The sequence below is a fragment of the Polypterus senegalus genome, chromosome 15, assembly GCF_016835505.1.
Source record: "Polypterus senegalus isolate Bchr_013 chromosome 15, ASM1683550v1, whole genome shotgun sequence".
Classification (NCBI taxonomy): domain Eukaryota; kingdom Metazoa; phylum Chordata; class Cladistia; order Polypteriformes; family Polypteridae; genus Polypterus; species Polypterus senegalus.
Window position 1 is genome coordinate 30,735,442 of NC_053168.1, and position 26,091 is coordinate 30,761,532.

At 40.4% G+C, this 26,091-nt stretch overlaps 1 protein-coding gene across 2 annotated transcripts in view; it reads right to left on the minus strand.

Moving 5' to 3' along the window:
- The window catches only part of trpn1 (transient receptor potential cation channel, subfamily N, member 1), a 110,780-nt gene that overhangs the window by 58,023 nt on the left and 26,666 nt on the right, over positions 1 to 26,091 (minus strand). For both annotated transcript variants that reach the window (XM_039737390.1, XM_039737389.1), the window contains 7 exons: positions 21,546 to 21,641; positions 17,854 to 17,967; positions 17,661 to 17,765; positions 8,440 to 8,538; positions 5,387 to 5,488; positions 4,520 to 4,621; positions 3,239 to 3,337 (listed from right to left, as the gene is read on the minus strand). In XM_039737390.1, the coding sequence (XP_039593324.1) occupies positions 3,239 to 3,337; positions 4,520 to 4,621; positions 5,387 to 5,488; positions 8,440 to 8,538; positions 17,661 to 17,765; positions 17,854 to 17,967; positions 21,546 to 21,641 (717 nt within the window). The remainder of the gene's footprint in view (positions 1 to 3,238; positions 3,338 to 4,519; positions 4,622 to 5,386; positions 5,489 to 8,439; positions 8,539 to 17,660; positions 17,766 to 17,853; positions 17,968 to 21,545; positions 21,642 to 26,091) is intronic.

The following is a 26,091-nucleotide window of genomic DNA, read 5'->3' on the forward strand; positions in this document are numbered from 1 at the left end:
TTTATTCTAAATCAAAAACTGAAATCTCCCATTTATAGAAGTACGTATTCAGACCCTTTGCTGTGGAACTCCGAATTGTGGTTTGGTGCACCCTTTTTTGCTTTAATTCTCCTTGAGATGTGTCAAGAACTTGATTGGTGTCCACCTCTTTACAAAACTGAATTGATTGGACGTCATTTAGAAAGGCACACGTGTACCTGTGCATAGAAGATTCAACATTTCACACTGCATGTCAGAAGTCCAATGAACTGTCTGTTGACCTCCGCAATCAAACTGTGGTGAGGCGCAGATCAGGACAAGTGGATAAAACCATAAAACCATTTGTAGAGCTTTGATTGTTCACAGGAGCACAGTGGCCTCAATCTTTGTGAAATGGAAGAAGTTTGGAGCCATCAGGACTCTTCTATAATTGGTTTTCTGACTAATCTAAGTAAAAAACTAAGTTACAAACTTAATAATGTAAAAATAAAAGTAAAAAAAATGAATATCTGGGTAAGGAGATTCTTGGTCAGGAAGGTGAACCTGATGAAATGACAGCCATCTCAACAGAGTTCCATCAGTTAGGTGTTTATGGTAAGAGTGGCTCGATAGAAGCTACACTTGAATAAAGGCATGTGGCAGCATTTTAAAAACTCTGAGAACATGAAGAGAAAGATTCTCTGCTCTGGTAAGACAAAAATTGAGCTCTTTGGGCAGAACGGCAAGTATTATGTCTGGCAAAGACCAGCAGAGCCCATCAACTGCCTAATACCATTCCTACCATATAACATGGTGGTGGTTGTACCTTGCTAAGGGGGGTCTTCTCAGTGGCAGGGACAGGGAGATAAGAAAGGAATGAATGCAGCCAAACATAGAAAGGTCCTTGAAGAAACACTGATGCAGAGTCCATGCGACTTTGGACTGGGGTGACGGTTCACCTTATACACGACAACGACCCAAAGCATACAGCCATGACACTCTGGAGAAGCTTCAGGACAATTGTCCATGAGTCCCAGCCAAAGCTTAGATTTAAATCCCATAGAACCTCTGTGGAGAGAGAATCTGCCAGAAAGAATAAGAAGAATAAGATAAACTGCCCAAATCCAGAGGCACAAAGCTTACAAAGACATACCCAAGAAGACTCAAATTATTGCCAAAGGGGCTTCCACAAACTACTGAATTATGAGTAGGAATACTTCTATAAATGAGAGATTTCAGTTTCTGATCTTTAATACAAACCTCAGACAGGTGATCTCCTGAACTAATTCTTTGACTTGGGTGTGTCGTATTAAATTAGGTGAATACTTACATGATCAGTTATTTTGTGTTTTGTATTTGTAATTAGCAATCTGTTTTCACATTGACATTAAAGAGTCTTGTTCTGTTGATCAGTCTTAAAAAAATAAATTAAACTAGCCAACCCGCGACGTAGCATACGCCGCATAATTATGTATTGATGGGTGAACACTTCCTGAAAGACACAGTTGTCCAAATGGGGTGGGTTTGAGGATACGACTGTAAGTAAATGAAAAGATGGAACTTTGGAGAGAGCAACATACAATTGTCCGTGACTGAAAACTGGAGGACCACCGCTGTGCCCTCACCTTCCAGAGCGAGGGACAGGGCTGGACGGCGGCCCTGTAAGAAGTTGGGCGCCGACCGCTCGGGGGTCACGTAACTATTTAGCAGGAGGGAGTTTCACTCGTTATCGGAATTAACCAGACAAATCGCTCGACCAACTAAGAACGGCCATGCACCACCACCCACAGAATCGAGATAAAGCTATCAATCTGTCAATCCTCTCTGTGTCCGGGCCGGGTGAGGTTTCCCGTGTTGATTCAAATTAAGCCGCAGGCTCCTCTCCTGGTGGTGCCCTTCCATCAATTCCTTTAAGTTTCAGCTTTGCAACCATACTCCCCCCGGAACCCACAGACTTTGGTTTCCCAGTTGGCTGCCCGGTGGGTCATGGGAATAACGCCGCCAGATCGGCTGTCGGCATCGTTTATGGTTGGAACCACGATGGTACCCGATCGTCTTAGAACCTCCGACTTTCGTTCTTGATTAATGAAAACATTCTTGGCAAATTCTTTCGCTCTCGCTTGAATTTTTGGTGGGTGGGGCTCTGTCGTGCGTATACCATGGTCTGTCTTGCGTGCTGCTTCTTGCGTGCCCTGGTCGGCTGCTTAGTGAGTATAACATGGTCTGTCTTGCGTGCCATGGTCGACTGCTTAGTGAATTGTTGGTTGGCGGGGCTCTGTCGTGCGTATCACATGGTCTGTCTTGCGTGCTGCTTCTTGCGTGCCCTGGTCAGCAGCTTAGTAAATTATATATTCTTGATTAATGAAAACATTCTTGGCAAATGCTTTCGTTCTCGCTCGAATTGTTGGTGGGCAGGGCTCTGTCGTGCGTATCGCATGGTCTGTCTTGCATGCCATGGTCGGCCGCTTAGTGAATTGTTGGTGGGCGGGGCTCAGTGAATTGGTGGGCATGGCTCTGTCTTGCTTGCCATGGACTTAGTGAATTATATATATAGATGTGCTGTGATTCAATGATCTATAACAATAAAATCTGAACATTTCCAAGAGGGTGAATGCTTCATTTAAGCATTGTACTTTAAGGTGTGGTTGTCTCTGTGTCTTTTTTCATTTTATTTCCACTTTTAATTTAAAGCCAAAATGTACTCGTTATGTACAATGAAGACGGGTGCCCCCGCTGTCCACGACTGCATCGAATCCCCCTGGCACAAAGCCTGGAAACAACGATGTAAGCACATTTATGACAGATAGAAGGCCCAGAGAGGGCTGGGTGGTCTTTTGGCCTTGGAAACCCTGCAGCTTTTGTTTTTTTTCAGCTTAACTGGAGTTTTTTTCTTGTTTGTTTGTTTTTTCTGTCCTCCCGGCCATCTGACCTTATCTCCAGACTCATCTTTAGAGACTTACATTATGACTGTTATATATCTGTTTTTTAAGATCATATGAATTTATTTTTTTCTTTATTATTTATTCATTAATATTCTTACCTAATCTTTTTTGTTTTTTCTTTTCTTGTAACTTTCTCTTGTAAAGCACGTTGAGCTACATTCTTTGCATGAAAATGTGCTATATAAATAAATGTTTTTTTTTTGTTGTTGTAAGTAAGGACATTTTAAGTATTCATATTTGAGCTTATTAATAGTTTCTTCATTTTCCCGTGATAACCACTCGTGACTTTTCTGTATTCTCTTTACTACTGTACATTGATTGTAAATGCTTATATTTACCTTATCTGGCATATGCAGTGGAACGCCTTTCTTCAAGAAGGTAAGAGCAGTCTCAGGATGTCCACACTGGGAGGCAATGTGCATGAGTGTACTCCCATCCTACGAAACACATCTCAATCAATGGTGTTCTTTTACAGTTGCAAAATATAAAATAAATCCAAGCTTATGCCATCATCACACTACACAATCTTTCCAATGATTTTCAGTCGTAGCCTTCATTTGCACAATCTTAAACAAATGACTGCAGACTGTAGACAGCCATAGCTTGTGTTGTTACCATCACTTGTGTAGTGTGATAGCTGCAGTGACTCAGCTAAACCGCTCTGGTTGGATTTTATTTCAGTGAGCTGCTAGTTGTAAGGGTAGTTTCTTGTGTCTATGATAGCTTATAGCCAATAAACACTCAGCCAGAAGTACAATGCATGCAATGCCCATAAATAAGGAAGAACATTGGCAGCTGCAAGGAAAGATGGAAGGAGACTATTTCAAATGGAGGAGAGGCTCATTGAACTTTACAGTCAGCCGAGATGTGTGCTTGATGTTTTGTGTTTGTCATCCCACAACAAACTGGGAAAAGCAAAAAGTTGTGTAGAGTATATTCATATTCTGACATATTCCAAGATGATTGGCTGCTACATTGTGGTACTTTCATGGAAGAACATGTGGTCTGACGCAGTGTTAATCGTGGTGAGGGAACTGTGCAATCGGTCACCCCCTGCTATTTCTACTCATGTAATCTGACCCCCTCAGAGGCCACAAAATTCAGCAACTGCAGTTTTTAATATTGCCATACTTTCTGTCCAGAAGTTGTGCTGAGTCCTGCGGTATGATGCTGGCCATAGCCACAGAAAGCAATCTTGCACTGAAGCAATTCCACATGGAATATTCAACTTTAGGGCAGCACTATGGCGCAATGGGTAGCGCTGCTGCGTCGCAGTAAGGAGATCCAGGTTTGCTTCCCAGGTCCTCCTTGTGTGGAATTTGCATGTTCTCCCGTGTCTGCGTCAGTTTCCTCCGGGTGCTCCGGTTTCTTCCCACAGTCCAAAGACATGCAGGTTTGGTGCATTGGCGATCCTAAATTGTCCCTGGTGTGTGCTTGGTGTGTGTGGGTGTGTGTGCGTGCCCTGCAGTGGTCTAGCACTCTGCCTGGGGTTTGTTTCCTGCCTTACACCCTGTGTTAGCTGGGATTGGCTCCAGCAGACCCCCATGACTCTGTAGTTAGGATATTGTGGGTTAGATAATGGATGGATGGATGGATATTCAACTTTAACAACAAAGTACCTTTGTTCGGCTTAAAACATTAGACTTGAACTTTTCGGTTAAAACTTCAACAATGTTAGTGTGACCTCTTTCAGCTGCAATATGAAGTGGAGACCTGTCAAGCTAAACAAAAAAGAAATATATATAATACATACATATTATTAAACATTGTGAGAAGAATGGAGAAAACTGTAAATATAAAGACGGGAATTCCATAAGCCACCTGTTTGCATTCAAGTGCATTCTCAATAACAAAAGTGAGTGAGGCCTCTAAAAGTCCCATCCACCAAGCAGCCTGACCCCAAACTCCACTGGTAGGCTTCTGCATGCATAGGCCAAAACTGGAGCCCTAACTTTAAAGTTCAAAAAAAATATTTTAATCTCTCAAAATATCAAAACATGTAATTCAAGGGAGAGGGTAAACCATAAAAACCTCTGGCATAAGGACAGGGCAAATGATAAACTTTATAAATAAATACATTTATTTGTAAATCACTGAAAAGATGTACAAAATGCTGAAAAGTGAAAAAAATAAGACCAAAAGGATTTGCCTTAAAGGCAATCCAGAGCAAAAAAGTTCCAATATGTAATCCAACAATTAAAACTAAGAACAGATGCAAAAAAAGCCAGAAAAATCAAATAGAACTGCACACAAAGAACTACTGAGGGAGACGCTCCTCAACCTCACAATATACAGGCTGAGGGTAATCCTGAATATTTTCTAAACCCACTTTACCTCAAAACACTAAAAATCAGGTTAAATAATAGAAAATAATGCACCGAGTGCCACAAACAAATCTGCTAACTTCCATCTAAATTACACAGTGTCCAGTTGATTTTAAAACAGAGCAAATCCTCCTTCATCTTCTGCTCTATTATTTTCATTACCTTGTCAACTATGTTAGGGTTAGCTTTGCACTGATAAAAATATTTCAGCATGGCCTCATCCCCTTCCCAGGCAGCCACATGTAAAGATGTCTGACCTTCATCCTGAATTAAAGACAGAAGATATTATTGCATCAGCTTTTTTCATGGGTATAGACTTCACTAGGCATTGAATTTTAAAAAGCAAAATATTTCTTCTATTGCCTTTACAGTCATTATCTGTGTACCACAGCATGCACTTGAATAATAGAAAAAGTCATCCAACTGAGTAACTCAATTATTTAGGCATTATGTAGGTGTTGTAGAAAAATTATTCAGTTTTAATATTATGAATCTGTCTTTTAGTTGTTTGGTTAATCTAGTAGATAATTAAAATTATACATTTACACCAGAACTAAAATACATTTTATATAGAAATTCACTCATTGAAACAGTTTTCCTCTCATAGTCTACTGTTATAGATAATCTCACAGCACACTCATATCAGAAAAGCAACTAATTAAACTCATTTTTAAATCTTTGAGATGTGGCGAGGAACCAGAGTAAGATAATGAGCATCTGCCTGCAGCCCCTTCCATTATGTCAAGGATTGAGTGCTGGTGATGGGCGATTCGAGAATGATTTGTTCTTTTTCAACGACTCCTTTCAGTGAATCATGGGAATCGATTTCCAGGCATGAATTAATTGATTCAGTAGAGCTCAACAGGAGAGCTAAAGTGCGGCCTCCTTCATTTAGATATTTAAAGTGCATGTGTAAGTACCACCCATCTGATTCCTGATACTTTCCAATTAGAACTAAAATATTACTGGCGAACGAGATCTCTGTCACTGATCATTCTTTTGTTCAGCATACAAGTGCATTACATTTATATTAGAATGTATGATAACACTTTAGGTATTGCGAAAACGTGTCTATTTCTCATTTACTCGCATGTAACAAGACATTAACAAACACTTCTTTGGGTCTTCATAACACTTACAAAGCATCAGTAAAGTGTTTATTCACCTCTGCAATGTGACCTACTAACAAAGCCGTCACTTTGGAGTGGTCTGATGGGGCTTAACTGAGACACATTTGTCTTGATATTACTTATTTAGTATAAGAACTGTGAATCCTTCACATTAACAAGTAGTTTTACTCAACTGATGTTTTATAAGTGGTATGAAGACCAAAAGAAGCCTTTGTTAAATTCTTGTTACATAACAGTAAATGGGTAATAGATTAATTTTGGCAGTACAGGGAGTCCTCGGGTTACAAAGTTTCGACATACAACGTTTCAAGTTTACAACGCTCACTCCCATAAAAACTTAAAAAAAATGAGACATGAGTGTTTTGGCTTATGCCATTAGCGTCGTACTTACAGACTACGTGGGTGAACTAGTTTGGTTATGCGCAGCGGAAGAATACACAGAAGCGAGGGAGTTGGCAAACTACACAGTAACGCAGCGTATGAGCGAGGGAGTTGGCAAACTAGTTTTGTTGCGCGTGGAGGAAGTGTTCCATTTGTGTGGTTTTGTTTGGCGACTATGTGGCCCTTATCATGGTTCCTAAACTAAAGTCAGAGTCTTCAGATGGTAGTGCTTCGAAGAAGAGGAAAGACATCACGATGGAAGTGAAATTAGACATTGTAAAGAGATCAAAAGGAATAAAGGTAAGGAATTTTTTTACACTCATTTTTGGCCATTTTCTCTGTCCTTTTCCTTTTTCTGTGGCTTAATTGTGTTTTAATGTTCTAGATTATGATTTGGCAAATGGGCTAGGATAGGTAGGTGACTTAGGCTGGGGTGTGTTTCGACTTACACCAAAATTTGGGTTACATCACTGTTGTAGGAACGGAACTGTTAATGTGTTAATGTGTTAATGTATTAATTGGTTGTTTTATACAATTCATTATGGGAATTATTTTCTACAGACTATATAAACATAATTTCAGACTAATATGTTTATGGCCCTTTATACATTCAACAAACTAGCTGCACAAAGCTGAACCTTATAAAATTATTATTCTAAATTCTAACAATTATTTGCTTTCAGCTTTGCTTTAGTGCACATTTTCTACAACTCACTGAATACACAGAGCAAATATCATTTGTAAACAAATTATTCCCAAGAATGAGCCCAACTATTCTTGTTCAGTAGATTTGTGAACACGTCTCACGATTTTCATTCATTTATCCAAAAATTAGTCAAATGATTCTCATTCAGTTGATTTGTGAATGATTACCCGAGAGCGAGTTGCCCAATTCTCATTCACTTGTGATTCTGTAGTGTGACATCTTAATTGAATTATTCCTCTTAAATGTGTTATCATGCTTTCTATACTGAAACAGGACAATGTCAGATGAATTATCATCATGTTAAATATCTGTGAGATACAAGTATATTATATATTTGTAATGAGGTCAGTGGGGGCCCCCCAACTTTCCCAAGGAACTTTACATAAGCACTGGCCTCTAATCCTATAAATGAATGAAAAGAATCAGTTCAACAGAATCGAAACACCCATTACAACTTCTCAGGGCTTTGACCATAGCCCACCCTTTTGCCTACCTTTTTAGCCCTTAGCCACTCACATTGGAGTCTGTTGCTATGCAACATTTATTATGCCATAATCACATGAGGAGGGTTCAGGTTAGGAGTTATAGGAGTTGTAAAAAATGGGAGCTTGGATGATAGCTTTGCTCAGGTATTGCATACATTAGACATTGCCTCAGGCACAATCTTGAGTTCTCCTTCTATCTGAAGTGATTTTGGATTTTCTGGTTATTGTGTCTTTTAATTTTGTATCACAAATTTTATTTAGTGCTTTTTCATGTTTAGTTTAACAGTGTTAAGTTAGTTTTTGGTCTCTGCTTGTGTATTTTGTCACCTTCATCTAGCACTTTCCATTAAATGGAAATGATTCACACAGTAAAGTGAAACGCAATTGGCTACTTAGATACTTTGATGGGCAGAAGCAGATAAAAAACAGAATATCTAATTACTCAGCACCTTCATCTTTCAGTTGCATTAGACAATCGTTGTTTATCTGATGTAGGGCTGAATGAATACTCACATTTTGAAAGTCCACATTAGCTCCGTATTCCACTAGAAGCTTTGCCAGCTCTACGTCTTTCTTCCTGCAGCATGCATGTAGCGCAGTGTCCCCATTGCCCTGTAGATAAACAAATGGCCAAATACAGTCTCAGGGTTTAGTAGCCATTATCAGAATCGCCTCCATTATTTGTATGACCTTGTCTACCTTTAACGCCAAAGCAGGTGACATTCATGAGGACGCAGCCCATATCTCACTGTTTTGGTTACAGATGAAACTCTTTTGATGCTGAGTAAACGGCATCACTTATGTCAATAACTTCACACGTCAGTCTTTATACGACTGGATGCCTCTTCTATGCGCAGTGTGTTGTATTAAAATGCCCTATGGGCAACAGAGATCATTCGTTCATGATTACTTGAAACTCAAGTTTCTTTTCCATTTGTTATAATCTTTTTATATTTGATTGACTGGATAACATGTTTAGATTCTGAAAGGGTTGGAAGTCCTAAAAAACTGGGGTTTCGAAATACTTGTCAGATGAAAATGAATTACATCAAATAAAAATATGAACACAACTTGAAAGAAAGTAGATGAGTGAATATATACATACTTATATAGCAATGCCATTCTACCATTAATAAAACTTACTTCTAGAAGCCATAGTAAAAAACCAGCTTGAGCATTTGAGACCAATCAAGGACGCACAGTTATCAGCATCAGTCAGTTATTTTTGTCCAGCACTTGTTTGCTACTCTGACTCTATTGTAAGATCAATTCCAACTGAAAGCCTGCCTAGCGTCTCTTGTGTTTTTCATGAAGCCATTTGCATTTTCCTCACATTGTTCATTTCATACATGTCAATATTTACTTTGCCGTAAGGTGAACTGATTGACCTCATGGACCCGAATTTGTTTAACTTCCCTGCTACATATGTCTTATTATTGAGTTAATTTACATCATTTTAAACGTTGCCCATACAAAAACCTTAAAACATTGATACTGGATTACTTCAAATGCAAATGAGATGTTCACATTTATAGTTGGTTGTTAGTCTACATATTAATTATCCATCCTGCTATATCCTAATCACAGGGGTCTGCAAGGCACACACACACACCAAGCACACACTAGGGACAATTTAGATTAGCCAATGCACCTAACCTGCATGTCTTTGGACTGTGGGGGGAAACTGGAGTACCCAGAGTAAACCCATGCAGAGAACATGCAAACTCCACACAGGGAGGACCCTGGAAGCAAACCCGAGTCTCCCAACTGCGAGGCAGCAGCGCTACCACTGCACCGCCCACATATTAATTACTGATAGTATTTTTTACTTCATTTCCTACATACAGTACGGTGCCTACAAAACATATTTACCAGTTTTCACATTTAATTATTTTACAACATTGAATCACAATGGATTTTATTTGATTTTTTGACGCTAATCAATATAAAAGACTCTTTAATATCAAAGTGAGTGGTCTGAATTAATCCAGCCATCCATCCATTTTCTAACCCGCTGAATCCGAATAGGGTCACGGGGGTCTGCTGGAGCCAGGTCTGAATTAATTACAAATATAAAACACAAAATCTGAAAAGCATTCTCCGCCTTTAACATGACACATCTAAATCCTCAGTGGTGAAGCTATCTGATTTTTAAAGTCACATCATTAGTTCAATGGAGACCACCTGTCTTGGGTTTCAGTAGATGGTTGTCTACAAGTTCCTCTATCTGGAGGGTCCAGCTTGTGTTGAATCAGTATGGTGGCCTAACCTACACAACAAGCACAAAACAGCAGTTCAAGCAAATCTGTAAAAAGGACAAGTTAAGGGGTGGAGACAAGAAAATTTCCCAGTCTCAGAAAATCGTTAGGAGTCCAGTTAAACCAATCGTTAACGAAGAGAAAGAGTCTGGCACGGCAGTAAATCTGCCAAGAGCAGGTCAGCCACAAAAACAGAGAGATCAGCTTGCAGAAGAGCAGTGAGGGAGGCCATTAAGAAACCTATGAGTACTCTGAAGGAGTTGGCAGCTACAGTGACTGATAGACTGTGTGGACAACAACTGTTACCTGGGGGCTTCACCAGTCACAGCTTCATTGGAGAGAAGCACAGAGAAAGCCACTGTAAAAAAATACACTCACAGAAGGCATATGGGAGACTCTGAAGTCATCTAGAAGAAGGTTCTGTGGTCTGCTGAAACCAAAATTGAGCTTTTTATCCATCAAAGTAACAATAAAAATGTGAAAGCTTCTAAGGAGGTCAATACTTTACTTAGGCCCTGTCTAATTGGTGTTAAATATAACGATAGGCACATTTTGTTTTGGCATATAAACTGAAGATTTATTCATTGGTCAAGTGTCCTGTTTTCAATTCAACAGTACTGTTTGTGCACTATTTTCACTTTCAAGAGTTATTTATTTAACAATATTATTTATAGCTATAAATACATGTGTGCGCAAATAGCTGGATGACGTGACTTGTGGAAGTGAAGTGAGATTTTTTTAATGGCCATTTCTGATATTGCTTACTGTTGTTCTATATTGAATCTCATTCAATTTGAATCTTTGTTATGTCCTTTCTCCATGAAAATATGAGATTTTTTTTTGTCGGCTACCACCACAAACTACATGGGCTAAGTAACATACAAAAATACATAATTTCTCAATGAAGCATTCTTTTAAAACATTAAAACTTAAAACATATTGTGATTCGGTCAACAATTTAATTTAGATTTTTCAGTGACTTTCCACCATTTGATCAGAGTGATGTCTATCTGAGTGTGCTTATCGGTGCTTTAGAATGTGCGTCTGTGGACAAGATAACTCAAAAAGGAATGGGTCACACAATACAAAATCCCTCACAGTTATTGTCATAGTAAAACACTCACTAGATACCGATTTAGCTCCATCTTGGACTAAACACCTTGCAAGTTCCTAGTAGAATATGGAGCTTTATTGATTAGTAGCTCAAGTAGGAGAATTGGATGCAGAGGAAATCCATGGAGCGCAATGTGGATGGAACAACTGGAAGTAGTTGTCAGGAGCATTGTGTGATTGAAAGAATTAAGGTGAAGACTGAAGGTAAAATTTTTAAGACAGTGGTAAGACCTGCAATGACATATGGAGCTGAGACTTGGGCAGCAAACAAAGAGCAGGAGAAGAAGAATTTAGATGTGGCAGAAATGAGGCTGTTGAGATGGAGGTATGGAGTTACAAAAAAGGACAGAATAAGAAATGAGACAATCAGAGGTACAACAAAAGTGAGGGGAGATATCTATCCATCCATCCATTATCCAACCTGCTATATCAGAGCTACAGGGTAACAGGGGTCTGCTGGAGCCAATCCCAGCCAGCACAGGGCACAAGGCAGGGAACAAATCCCAGGCAGGGCGCCAGCCCACCGCTGGACACACACAAAGCACAATTTAGGATCGCCAATGCACCTAACCTGCCTGTCTTTGGACTGTGGGAGGAAATCGGAGGAAACCCACGCAGACATGGGGAGAACATACAAGCTCCACGCAGGGAGGACCCAGGAAGCGAACCCAGGTCTCCTTACTGCGAGGCAGCAGCGCTACCACTGCACCACCATGCTGCCCAGGAGATATCTAACTATAAGAAAATAAATTGAAGTGATACACAGACATGTGAAGAGGAAAGACAATGAATATATGAGAAAAAGAGTTGTTGTGATGTGAGATTTTGCATTTAACTTAATAAATATTTTGTACGTCTTTATTTGAAATTTAGGCAAAGCAATGTAATTTAGTGTTACTTTGGTGAGAGGCATTCGTATTTGCCTATCCCCCTGTAATTTTACGACAGGATTTGGAGGATGTGTCTTAAACCAGTTGGAGTATTTCTCTCATCCCCCACAAAGCCAGGTTAGTTTAACATATGATCTTTTGGGGGGTTGCAGGTGTTAAGATGTACTATTTCCCCCATTGATCTGAGATATGGCTGTTTGGAATTGGCTTGTCTCAGAGGCCTTTAAGTACCATGATGTCCTATTGGTTGTAGGGGTTGGACAGAAAACCTATAAATTTGCTTGCTTAACCACATTCTCTCTCTCTAACCAACATATGATGAAGAAGCATCTCCCTTGCTAACCTGTGATGATGTAGAAGTATCTTTCTCTTGTTAACAACTGATGAAGACCATCACACCATGTACTGACAAGAACAGCAAAATGAAGAGCTCATCTTCAGTCATATTGAGACAGGCTTGAGGCCTGTTCTGAAGAAAGCTGAGCACCAATGATGCCTTAATTAGAGACATTTTAAGTAACTACAAGTCTTTGTGCCACCTGAGTTACACATCACCATTTTATCAGGTTGTATGGTTGCCAATATTCAAATGTACTTTGCATATTGTTATTATATATGAATATTATCAGTAATACATTATTTTATGTGTAACTTAACTCCTGCTTGTCTTTTTACTACATCTCATTGCATGAGGTTATATATATAGAAGGGACAGTGGGGATAAGTTATATAGAATAACACCTTATAAACAGTGGTAAATCTATGGGATTAGGCATTATAAATCTACATATTAATAATACAATAGGGGAAAGTAGAGCAATATATATATATATTACTCTACCAAGAGGGCGGCACGGTGGCGCAGTGGTAGCGCTGCTGCCTCGCAGTTAGGAGACCCGGGTTCGCTTCCCGGGTCCTCCCTGCGTGGAGTTTGCATGTTCTCCCCGTGTCTGCGTGGGTTTCCTCCGGGCGCTCCGGTTTCCTCCCACAATCCAAAGACATGCAGGTTAGGTGGATTGGCGATTCTAAATTGGCCCTAGTGTGTGCTTGGTGTGTGGGTGTGTTTGTGTGTGTCCTGCGGTGGGTTGGCACCCTGCCCAGGATTGGTTCCTGCCTTGTGCCCTGTGTTGGCTGGGATTGGCTCCAGCAGACCCCTGTGACCCTGTTCGGATTCAGCGGGTTAGAAAATGGATGGATGGACTCTACCAAGATAAAACAAGACTGATGGGAATGAAAGTACAGGGGACAAGTCAGTGAGGAAGGCCAAAGTGGAGGTGGATGGATAAAGTAAAAGAAGGGCTTGACTGGCAAGGAGACACTGGACCGAGCTGTTCAGAGAAGGTTGATCAAGCACATTGACCCGACATCGATGTGAAAGAAGAAGAAGAATATTGATTTTATGCAAAACACTCCATTAGGTTTTATTCCAGGGGGTTTCTGTACGTGAGGATGTGAGTCCGCTGAGACAGCAACTCGAAAATGGGTCACCCAAACCAAGTGAAACTTGGCTCATCTATTTCTACTGTAAAATGCTATAAATGTTTTTTAGATGTTGAGCATAAAGCATCTTGCTTTAGGTGGCTAAGCATAACTGTGAGTAATCAACAGGCAGTACCTGAAGGAGGACTCTTCTCCTCTTAAAAATTAACATTTTGTGGGGTGTTTCAGATATCAAATTATAACACTAAAGTATTTTCAAAAATGTAAGATCATAATATAAAGGACATGGGTAAAGAAATGCATTGAAGATCAACTCAATAATACAAACTGCAAATAAATAAGAAAAGTAAATCACGAAAGAGTTCGTATATGATCAGCAGTGTCTGTGTGGAGTGAGCATGTACTCCCTGGGTTTACTTTACACTCTTAAAAATGCTGATTCTTTAATGGCACTTTATGATTCTTTGCCTTGTTATATTGTTCATTGTGGAACTATTGCTTGACAAAGAACCATTTAATTCTCTGAAGGGTCCTCTGCATATGAAATTGGTTCTTTGAACTGAGAAAAACATCCTAATATGCAGAAACAAAAACTGAAATCTTTGATGTACGGTGGGCAATCTAGAAGAAAACAGATTAAGAGAACCTGAACTTAACCTATATTATTGCACGCAAGAAGAGCCCTTTAAAAAATCTTGACCCATTAGTATTTTACAAATTCCCTATCATCTATTTGTGGTTATTTACTATATGCAGCCTAAAAAAATAAAATGTTATTTCTGGAACCTTCATGTGGACGGGTCTATTTGGAACAAGAAATGGCATCACTCTGAAGAACCGCTCTGGCACCTTTATTTTTAAGAGTGTACACGGCTCTTTCTCAGGTATTTCAGTCTTCACTTTTTATCCCAAACCCATGTAAGTTATATTAACTGGTCATTTAAAATGTCACCCTGAATCAACAAGTGTGGGTGTTGTTATGAGTGTGCTGTACATAAGGGCTGATTTGCACTCCTGTCTAAAGTTAGTTTATTTCTGCTGCCCAACACTACTGACATAGACACTGCCACGTCACAGCTCTCTCCTGAAATAAGAAGGTCAAGAAAATGAAAGGATGGCTGAATGGAAGTCCATAAGAGACAGTAAATGAAGTGTTGGGAAAGATAGAAGTATGAGGCTTAATGGAAGTGGCAACATGCATGAACAGGATAAAAAGAAATGTACACTAGTAGAAGTGAAGGGGAGCAGCCACCAGAATGATGAGCTGCTAAAATCTGTAATTGACCCTAATAAGACATCCACCTAAAAAGCAGGCAGATTAGAAGCTGTGTGAATCTAGAGCACAAGAAAGTCAAGCAAGCAGGAAAAGCTAGAAAGACTCTTTGAGAGCAACCATGACAGTAAGTGTCTAGAAAGGTATCCAGAAGCTTGAAAAAGAAGACCATATGTGTCAATTTTGTACAAGGATCATTTAGAGAAATTGTACTTTTGACTATATAACTTATTTTCTTTAGTCTTTCTTTGAAATGCTGTTGACTTCTCTTAATGCAACTAATTAGCTAGTATATTCAATACGTTCCTATCACAAGTTTGCAGAACTTCACAGAGTATATAAAATTAATGTTACAGGTCAGGCTGGTGCTGCCTGCTGGCATAATGCTGTCCCTATTGTTCTCAGGCTGAAGATCCCAACTGTAAAGTAGAAAAACCTTATTAGAGTTGCTGAGTAAGTACAATAATTTCGCTTCTTTAACTAAAATTGTGGCTATCAGCAATAGTCATTATTGACAAGTCATTCTGTTATTGCTTCGTGCCCTCCCCCACCATAACCTATCACCTATAGGGGTGGGGCGAAAGCTTTAGATTCATCAAAAATTTTGATAACCGGTTTTCAACGGATCTCGACATTTTAGGGTCCTCTGATACTGAAAACATCAATATATCTCGATGATGGGTGTGTGTGTGTCTGTGTGTCAGTTTCTTGAGGACGATCTAGAGCTAAAATGGCTGGATGGAAAAATACCAAACTCAAAACTTAAGCTTGTTATGAGATCACGATGTGCTGATTAGTTTTTGAACCAAATTAATTCTGAATTATGAATTCATCTCATCAATTACTATCGTAATGACCTATTTTATGATCAGAAAGATCAGCATCAGAGCAGCAAATAATAACTGAAATGATATGGAATAGTTCGGGTATCTATTATGTAGCCTACTGACACTCACATCCAAATTGTTTTTCTTAGTAAGCTACTGTGAAGTTAGTGCCACCGCTTTGCTAATCATTCTGCTGCTCTTGGTCATGGAATGAGATGTTAAGGATGATCAGGAATCAGTAGGAGGCCATCGAATTCAATAAACACCAGAAGTGACTCTACTCTATTGGGCCCTTGAGAAGGCTCTTAACCAGCAATTGCTCCGAACTGGGTATGACGTTAAATTGCATTCATTATTGTGTAGGCAGGTCCTCCAACTTTCAAGGAAAGTTGATGATTGGTGGCAGGATTGGCACTCCAGAAACAAGCTCACACTGTTTCAGTGCACTCGGATCCCAATCCAGATAGTCTGTCATATGATGGGTGCTGCATCGTGCTATCGACGCATGTTCCCAACCTCCTTCTCCTTTAAAGGCCTGCTCCAAATTAACATTATTCTGGACAAAAATTTTTAATTACCTCTCAGACAGTCTTGGACTCACAATCCCTCCTAACCCATTAACAGCTGTGTTTGGGGTTCTTCCAGAGGGTCTTAAAGTGGAGAAAGACAAACAAACTGTGATTGCATTCACTACACTGTTGGCACGCAGACTTATTCTGATAAACTGGAAGAACCCAAACTCTCCTCTTTTAAGTCAGTGGTAAACTGATGTGTTATATTATTTGAAATTGGAAAAAATCAAATACTCAGTTAGAGGATCTGTGCAGACATTTTTCAAAACATGGCAGGATCTAATCAGTAATATTTTAAAATAAGTTTATAAAGCACAGAGAATTTATTAATTTAGGTATTTTTACAAGCCTTAAATTTTACACCGTTTGGATTGCTCTCTCTCTCAAGGGTGGGGATCGATCTGTTCTTAGCATAATTCTTTTTTTTTGTAAAAACTTGATTGCTATGTATTGATTGTAATAAAATTAATAAAAAAAAAAAAAAAGAAAGAGTGAAGGTGTCCAGATGGCCAAGGTCACCTGAACTGGGACAGCTTGTTCCAAAGGCCAATGGACTCCACAGATGTGTATATTGTCCAGAAAAGTTGGTAATCAAAGTTCTTGCTTTCCTCTGCTAAGCTATCAATGAGCCATATTGATTGTGTTAACATTACAAAACATAAATAAGATGACGTTAATAAATTGACTTAATCCAACTTAGGGTTGTGATGGCAGCAGCCTATCCCAATAACATCGAGTACAAGGCAGAAACCAACTTTGGACAAGAGGCTTGTCCACCATACCATTAGCAGTACATCTAGTAAAGTAAAGTTTATAGATCTCTTTATTCCTATTAATTTAAATAGTTATGATAGATTTTGTTTGTAAGTGCTGCAAGATTATGTACTTTCTATGACTTTATTATATTTGTAAAAGCCATAAGGTGCAGTATTCTCTATGAAATGACCAGAGAACATTATAACTGGTTGCAACCCTATAACAAAATACATAAAAAGCTGTAACACAACTAAAAAAGCGTAGCTGTGATTAAAATATGCCCCATTAATGCAGTGCATATTCACTTCATATTCTAAAGCAACCTGTGCTTTCCCAATAGTACCATGACAAAGCCCAATATGAATAAGCACATACACTTTTTGTACATTTAACACCTACAAAAATGCCAAAAATTAATACTAAGCATAGCAAAACATCATAGCCTTAATTTCCGTAGGATGAAATGCTGAAAATGTGCCTACAGATTGGTTCAATAACTGTAAGAGTAATCTGTGTTTAATGTCCCCTTTTCTGTGCGATGTGCAGTGCTGTGCTGGCTTGTCCTCCCCTAAATCATCGCGTCACTCTCAGTGGTCTTGCAGTACCTTTCTCTGTGCCCTGAGTTGAGCAACTGGCATGGCACTAAGCAGTTCCTTGCAGACCGCAACGTTTCCAGCTTCGACAGATAAAATAAGAGGAATGCACCCATCCTAAATTGTGGAAACAAAACAAAGACAGAGATAAGATAAATAGCCATTATGTTTGATATCAAACTGGTTATCAAGTAAACACTTTTACCTCATCCTGAACAAGACGGGCTTCTTTACTGGAATATTTAAGTAATGTCTGGATAATATTTTGAGCTCCAGAGGACCGGACAGCTGCGTAGTGTAACGGTAATTGATTTTTGGGCTAGAAAATAGAAATAAGAAATAAATGCATGTAAGCAAATGTACAGTGTATGGTATACATTATTTATGGTGATAGTTAGTTCAATATTGGTTCCTGCCTTGCAGCCAATAATGTCAATTAGACTCCTTGACCTTGAAATGGTTAGGAAATGAATGGATGGATGGATAGACACAGCCCCGGCCGGGACGCCCAGGAGGACCGGAGGAGGGCTTGTGCCTCCTCCAGACCACGAGGGGGCGTCCGCACTGGTTATGTTGGGGGTCTCGGGTAAAGGGCTTGAAAGCCCAGCCCTGTAGGGACCCGTGGCCACCGCCAGGCGGCGCCCCAGTGCCTGGATATCCCTGGAGCCCAGCACTTCCGGCACACCAGGAAGTGCTGGGGGGAAGACGACAGGGGACACCCGGACGGCTTCCGGGTGCGCAGCCGGCACTTCCGCCACACTGGGGCGTGTCTGCGGAGGAGTGCCGGGAAGCAGCTGGAGCCTATCCGGGTTCCTATTTAAGGGGCCGCCTCCCTCCGGTCATTGGCAGAAGTCGGGTGGAAGAGGACGGAGCTGGAGGGAGGACTAGAGGCGGCCAGGAGAAAGGCACTGGAAGAGTGTGGCCTGGACATTGGGGGAATCGGTGCTGGAGGCACTGGGGTGTGTGAGTGCATGAAAAACTGTAAATATTGTTGTAAATAAAAGTGTGTTGGGTGTAACAACGATGTCCGTCTGTGTGTGTCCGGGCCAGCGTCCACAACACATTATTGATTTTATGGGTGGACTAAACACATAAGTGGTGAAGAATAGGTGTTGAAGGTGGGCTCCCATACCTGTGTTCGCTTGTGGCCCCCAAATCACTAAGTCTACCTCTGATCAAATTGCATATCATATCAAGATTAAAGATTATAAAACTTGCTGTAGGATGTATGCACAGCGCTTATGACTGCGAACACAAACGAGGGATGAGAAAATAATAAATAACTTTTCCACTCATGTAATTCTATGCATACATGTAACTTGTAAATATACTTGAATGCTTCTCAAATTAAATAACATGTTAAAGCAGAAAATATTTCATTGTACACTTTAAGCCACGGGTCTCATCACTCCGTTCCTGGTGGGCCGTAGTGGCAGCAGGTTTTCATTCTAACCATCTTCTTCAGTTTTTGCTGCTAATTCACTTCTTTATCTTTAGTTTTAATTCACTTGACTCAGACCCCTTAGTTGTCTCTTTTTCTTAATTAGCAGCCAAACAATAATGAGACACAAAACAAGCCACCACATGAACAGCTCACCTGTGTCCATCACACAATATCTGAAAATAAAGAAAGGTGAAGGTCTCGGTAAGATTCATCTCTCAGGTCACCAAAACATTGTTGATGTTATTCTTATAAAAATCAGAAAATCAGCAGTTTTAGAAATGTCTGCTGTACCAGAATGAGAGCAGCAACGAGCCTTGGACTTAAATAACGGGTTTAGTTAAAAGCAGGAATTGGCTTCTCATTAAGAGACTGGTTGGAGTGAAATTGATTGGAGTTTGAAATCCCAGTTTAGCTGGTCATCTGTTGACTCGTTTCACATCTCATTTCTGTTTGGCTGCCATTTAATGAAGACAAGAATCAATTCAGAGCACTGAATCCTTAAAAACAAGGCTATTAAAATTAAGGGAAAAGGGGTTAATTAGCAGTGAAAACTGGTCACTGATTAGGAAAAGGGTTAGAATGAAAGCCTGCAGCCACCTTCCAGGCCCGGAGTTCGACAGCCCTGCTTTAAGCAAACAATTTGTCTTCATTGGGAATTGGCTTTCTTTGCTTTGGTCTAAGAACTTACATATGCTTGGTCATGTGTAAATGTGTGATTATAATAAAACCAAAAATATTAAAACATTACCACAGGATGGAGATGGAGTAAATGGCACACGTTCTTATATACCGAAATACCGAAATGTAACACAAAAATGAATGCAATAATGCGGTTACCGTATAAACCCACACGTCTGCATCAGCTTTAAAATCTGTATTCTGTATAAGTTTTGTTCAAATTGTGCTTTTTTGGTGTGTATTTACTGCAATCTACATGTTCATTGCATTCATTTCCACATGTTGCGTAGATTTATGTTATACACTGCTTGAGAATATACACTGTGATGGATGGCAGGGGTTTTTACCCGGTCAGGATGCCTTTATGTTGGAAGGACTGGCAAGAAAACATGCATGGGGCATTGCCTCCCCAGAATGGCAGAGGGCAGCCCCGGAGGCTTGGAGTTTGGACACTCAACTCTTTTTGGGTCTGTGGTCACCACTAGAGGGCACATGGAGAACTGCTGTGCCCTTTATTGTCGCAGTTCCACCACACCCAGAAATGCTGCTGGAAGGAAATCATGGGATATCTGGAGCTCTTCTAGGTGCTCTATAAAAAGGAGCCAGAGTCGGGAGATGTTTTCCAGCTACCAAGGCATCACACTCCTCAGTGTTCCAGGGAAAGCCTACGCTGAAATTTTAGAACAGAGATTCCATCTGACAGTTGAACTTCACATCCAGGAAGAACAATTCAAATTCCATTCTGGCAGTGAAACAGTGACCTAGCTCCCTTAGCCGGAAAAAACAAATACAGGGGAGATGACATACACAGGATATTCTCTCCCCCTGACCACCAGATGGCAGTCCCTCTGGGCTGGGGTGGCACCACGGATTCCCAGAGGGCATCATGGGAATTGGAGTTCTGCAACTCAATCCTGTTGGATTCCGTGGGTGTCACCAGGGGGTGCTGCAGGGACTGGGGAGCCGTATGTTATGAGGCTCCAGCCTTACCTGGAAGTGCTCCCGGGCTAAGCCTTCAGAACACTGGAATTACTTGAAGGTTAAGATAAAAAGAACTGCCTGCCACTGGTTGGGGAGCCTGAGTCAGGAGGAAGAAGACAAAGCTTGCCAGAAGGAAGAGGTAGAGTGAGATAGGCAGAAGGAATAGATGGAGAAAAGGAAGCAAAGTGTTTCATTGCTGTGTGCTTCATTATAGTCCTTTGGACTTGCGTACGGTGCTTTGTGGTGGGAAGTGATTAAGGAAGTGCTTCCCATGTAATAAAAGCCTGTGTTTGTGCTGGACTTGTGCCTTGTATTTGTCTGTGCTGGGTTTGGGGAGCTGGAGTGCCCCCTTCAGGCCTCAAAGCTCATGGTCTTACAAGAAAGCAGTCTACTATTGCATAGTCTTTTTATTTCAGTGATTGGATGTTGCCTGGCATTGTAGTGAATGTTCAGCTGGAGTGTTAGATCAAAACATAATTTTCATGGTACAACTACTGTGGGTCTGGTCTACCATCCAATAGTGGTCCTTTTCTTTCTACACTGGCATGCCGAGGTGTTGTCCCATGCCAGAAAGGAGTATGGAGTATGTTATGTTGTAATAATATGATTATTGTTAGGCTGAGCATTTGTGTTGGCTCTCTTTTCACTAAGTGCTACTACTATTTTTAACAAAGAGGACAGACTCAAGCTAGGATTCCAATATTCATTAACTTGATGAATATAATGATAAATTAAATTAAATCTTTGTTAATGCATATCATTCCTACCAAACGTTTTAAAGAAAATCAACTTACGCCTCCAGGAAGATTTGGATCAATTTTCTTCACAAGAAGTTTTACAATTTCCTCCTTAGAATGAGTTGCTGCAATATGTAAAGCATTTCTGCCATCCTGAGAAAAACAATAACAGTAAAACAAGAGACATTTAAACCAGGGCTGCAAAAATCCCATAGAATATGGTAAAATGCCCCAGGGATGTGTACTAAATCCTCGCCTATATTTCCTCTACATCCATGACTGTATCGCTAGGAATATCATTGTGAAACTTGCTGATGACACAATAGTGGTGGGTCTTATTTCTACTGGTGGCATGACTAAATACAGAGGGCACTCCAGTGCCAGGAAAACTGCCTCTGCATTATTGTGGAAAAGACCAAAATGATGATGGTAGACTTCAGAAGACACAGAGACATACACCCTCCTAACATCATCAGCTGTGGAGAGGGTAAGCAGATTTAAGTTCCTCGGTGTACATAAAACCTACATGGGCTGTGGACATTGAAAATGCAATGAAGAAGAAATCACAACAACACCTTTTTATATTTCATGCAGCTGAGGAGGTTTGGCATGAGCCCACTCGTCCTCAGATCATTTTACATCTGCTCCATTTAAAGAATCCTAACTGGATATATCCTTTTCTGGTATGGGAGCTATACTATCCATAATTGTAAAGCCCTGCAGATGATAGTGTCTTCTGACCAAAAGATCATTGGAGGCGATGTTCCTAAACTATAAGACCTATAAGTTAGACAGTACCTACAGAAAACCAGCAAAATGGTCAATGATCTAAGTCATCCAAGCCATGAACTGTTCACATTATTACCTACTGACAACTGATACCATAGCATCATGGCTAGAAGCAGCAGGCTACAAAATAGCTCCTTTAACCAAGCCGTTAAGATGTCTGCTGCTAACCCTTATCAACTCCCGAATCCTCCTCACATTCACTCTGCTGTTCCTTCATCCCCACATTCCATTATACCACAATTATGTTGAGTCATCAGTAGGTCTTGTGCAGAATACAAATTGGCGGTATGTCCAATTGTTTAGTTATGTAATGAGTTTATTTTGTACAATGCGTGGGCGATGAATTGATATACAATATACACTCACCTAAAGGATTATTAGGAACACCATACTAATACGGTGTTTGACCCCCTTTCGCCTTCAGAACTGCCTTAATTCTACGTGGCATTGATTCAACAAGGTACTGAAAGCATTCTTTAGAAATGTTGGCCCATATTGATAGGATAGCATCTTGCAGTTGATGGAGATTTGTGGGATGCACATCCAGGGCACGAAGCTCCCGTTCCACCACATCCCAAAGATGCTCTATTGGGTTGAGATCTGGTGACTGTGGGGGCCATTTTAGTACAGTGAACTCATTGTCATGTTCAAGAAACCAATTTGAAATGATTCGAGCTTTGTGACATGGTGCATTATCCTGCTGGAAGTAGCCATCAGAGGATGGGTACATGGTGGTCATGAAGGGATGGACATGGTCAGAAACAATGCTCAGGTAGCCTGTGGCATTTAAACGATGCCCAATTGGCACTAAGGGGCCTAAAGTGTGCCAAGAAAACATCCCCCACACCATTACACCACCACCACCAGCCTGCACAGTGGTAACAAGGCATGATGGATCCATGTTCTCATTCTGTTTACGCCAAATTCTGACTCTACCATTTGAATGTCTCAACAGAAATCGAGACTCATCAGACCAGGCAACATTTTTCCAGTCTTCAACTGTCCAATTTTGGTGAGCTCGTGCAAATTGTAGCCTCTTTTTCCTATTTGTAGTGGAGATGAGTGGTACCCGGTGGGGTCTTCTGCTGTTGTAGCCCATCCGCCTCAAGGTTGTGCGTGTTGTGGCTTCACAAATGCTTTGCTGCATACCTCGGTTGTAACGAGTGGTTATTTCAGTCAAAGTTGCTCTTCTATCAGCTTGAATCAGTTGGCCCATTCTCCTCTGACCTCTAGCATCAACAAGGCATTTTCGCCCACAGGACTGCCGCATACTGGATGTTTTTCCCTTTTCACACCATTCTTTGTAAACCCTAGAAATGGTTGTGCGTGAAAATCCCAGTAACTGAGCAGATTGTGAAATACTCAGACCGGCCCGTCTGGCACCAACAACCATGCCACGCTCAAAATTGCTTAAATCACCTTTCTTTCCCATTCTGACATTCAGTTTGGAGTTCAGGAGATTGTCTTGACCAGGACCACACCCCTAAATGCATTGAAGCAACTGCCATGTGATTGGTTGATTAGATAATTGCATTAATGAGAAATTGAACAGGTGTTCCTAATAATCCTTTAGGTGAGTGTGTATGTATTCTGTAAATTTGCACTCAAATTAAGACTGTTCTGCTGCTATGGACCTTGCACACAAGATTATCACTCATCTGTACAACAACGACGACAACAACAACATTTATTTATATAACATGTTTTCATAGCTCAAAGTTCTTTACAAAATGAAATTAAGGGAAGTTAATATAAATCATAAACAAACAAAATTAGGCAATACTATTATACAGCATAACAAATGTATGGCATAGAATAAAAAATAAAAAATCTGCAGGGGTAAAAGGCCAAAAGACCACCCAGCCTCCTTGACTTGACAAAAAAAGAATTCAACTACCCTTTATGAAAATGGGAAGATGGTGTAATGAAAACTGAATATATTTACAGTGAGACGGACGGCAGGTGCCCTTGCCCAGCCAGGCCACCTCCATGCTGGGAGGACCGAGGGAGCCAGCCTATCCAGAACGTTACCCCCCCTGGTTGCAGTGGTGACTCCCACAGGGTTTCATGGGAGCTGGAGTTCGGTGCAGCCCTGTTGGAATCAATGGGCGCCGACAGAGGGTGCTGTAGCTGCAGCTGAGCCCTACAGAGCAGCTCTTCTGCCACACCAGGAAGTGCTGCCGGAAACAGGTCATCAAGCACCTGGAGCACTTAAGGGTGTCTTATAAAAGGAGCCAGCAGCCACTACTCCAAGAGCAAGAGTCGGGAGGAGGGAGATGAAGCTTGCTGAGGGAGAGTGGAGGAGAAAGAGAAAAGGAAGAATTGTGTGGTTTGGGACTATGTTGAGCTTGTGGGAATGGGGAAGGTGTTGCCCACATGGCAAAAGAAAATAAAAACTCTTGTGTGCTTTGAACCCGCCTGTCTGTGTCAGGGTTGGCCTTTACAACAGACATATTTTATCTTGCAGGACAGACAAAGCATATTCATATAAAGTTATTTGTGTGTTGCGCACTGATATATTGGGTACCTTTTTTGCAAAGGGGCATATCAAGAGGTTGTTGAATGAAAATTGGCAGAATGAACATGGAACTGACATAGACTAATAACTAAGAGCTCAGCTGGAAAGGCAGTCAAGACAAAATGTCACTGTCTCATCAACAAGCAATGAAACAAAAACCAAAACGAGGAACCTGAGGGCCAGCTCAGCAGGAATAGACGGCTTTTGTAACCAAGGTGTTGTTTGGTTAGTCCTAAAAAGGACTTAAAGACTCTTGACGAGGATATAAAGGCTCAGGTATTGATATAAATAAAAAAGAAAACAAAGACCTGGACGTTTGTCAAATGAAAATATGAAAAGGTTTGTGGTTTTTCAACTATGGGAACACAAAATTTAATTATGGGGTAGAAGTTTTACAAAAAACATACATGTAGAGTAAATAAAAGAGTGATAAATTCAATGAAACCCTTTCCAATGTGCCCACTATCAACTGAACTGTCTTATTTTTTGTGTATTTCACATTTTGTCATAATTAGCTTGAACTAACAACATTTTCCACAGATCCAGAATGTATCAATGCTCTTGTCTCAAGAAAAGTACTTATGGTGACAGACAGAAATGAGCTTTTACATAATAAATGTTGAGTTTGCCCGGTTCCGCAAACACCAGACTACATTCTATGCTGACTAATTTTGGATATTTATTTTAAAATGCCCCAAATTAACAGTAAGGATTATAAGCTCTATGACATTTGCCTAGCCGTTCCTTTTAGTACCCTTCTCTGTAGTTAACTCCTTTGAGATCATTACTTTCTAAACTATAGGGACCTAGAAGAATTAGGTTTATCTTCATTGCAAGTTTGACTATATCCTCAAATAATCAGAATGTCTCTTTACTATCTTCAATAGGTTAGTATACATTTGTTACAAGGTATTCATTTCTGACCAAATTGTCTCAGGGTCACATCAAAAGATCAAAAAGGAATACAAAGTGACCCAAACGTTAGACAAGGGTCATAGTCCACAACAAGGGGAACATGCCCTGATTGTAACTAACAATTCCCTTCCCTAACTAAACAGATTGAGAGTTTTCAGAAAAGAATTTGGGTTTTTATCCAAAACTAATGCAGCGACGCCAAGATCTGTTCATGTGATTACCAACAGTGCCGATGCCAGCAACAGCATTGTGTCTATCATGGTGAAAAGCCCTTCATAAAATGGTGCAACAATGGTATCACGAAAAGACATGAAATGTATGAAATTATATCAAAACACAATCATTATATACAGGCATTATGAAAAAAATAAATGTGCATGC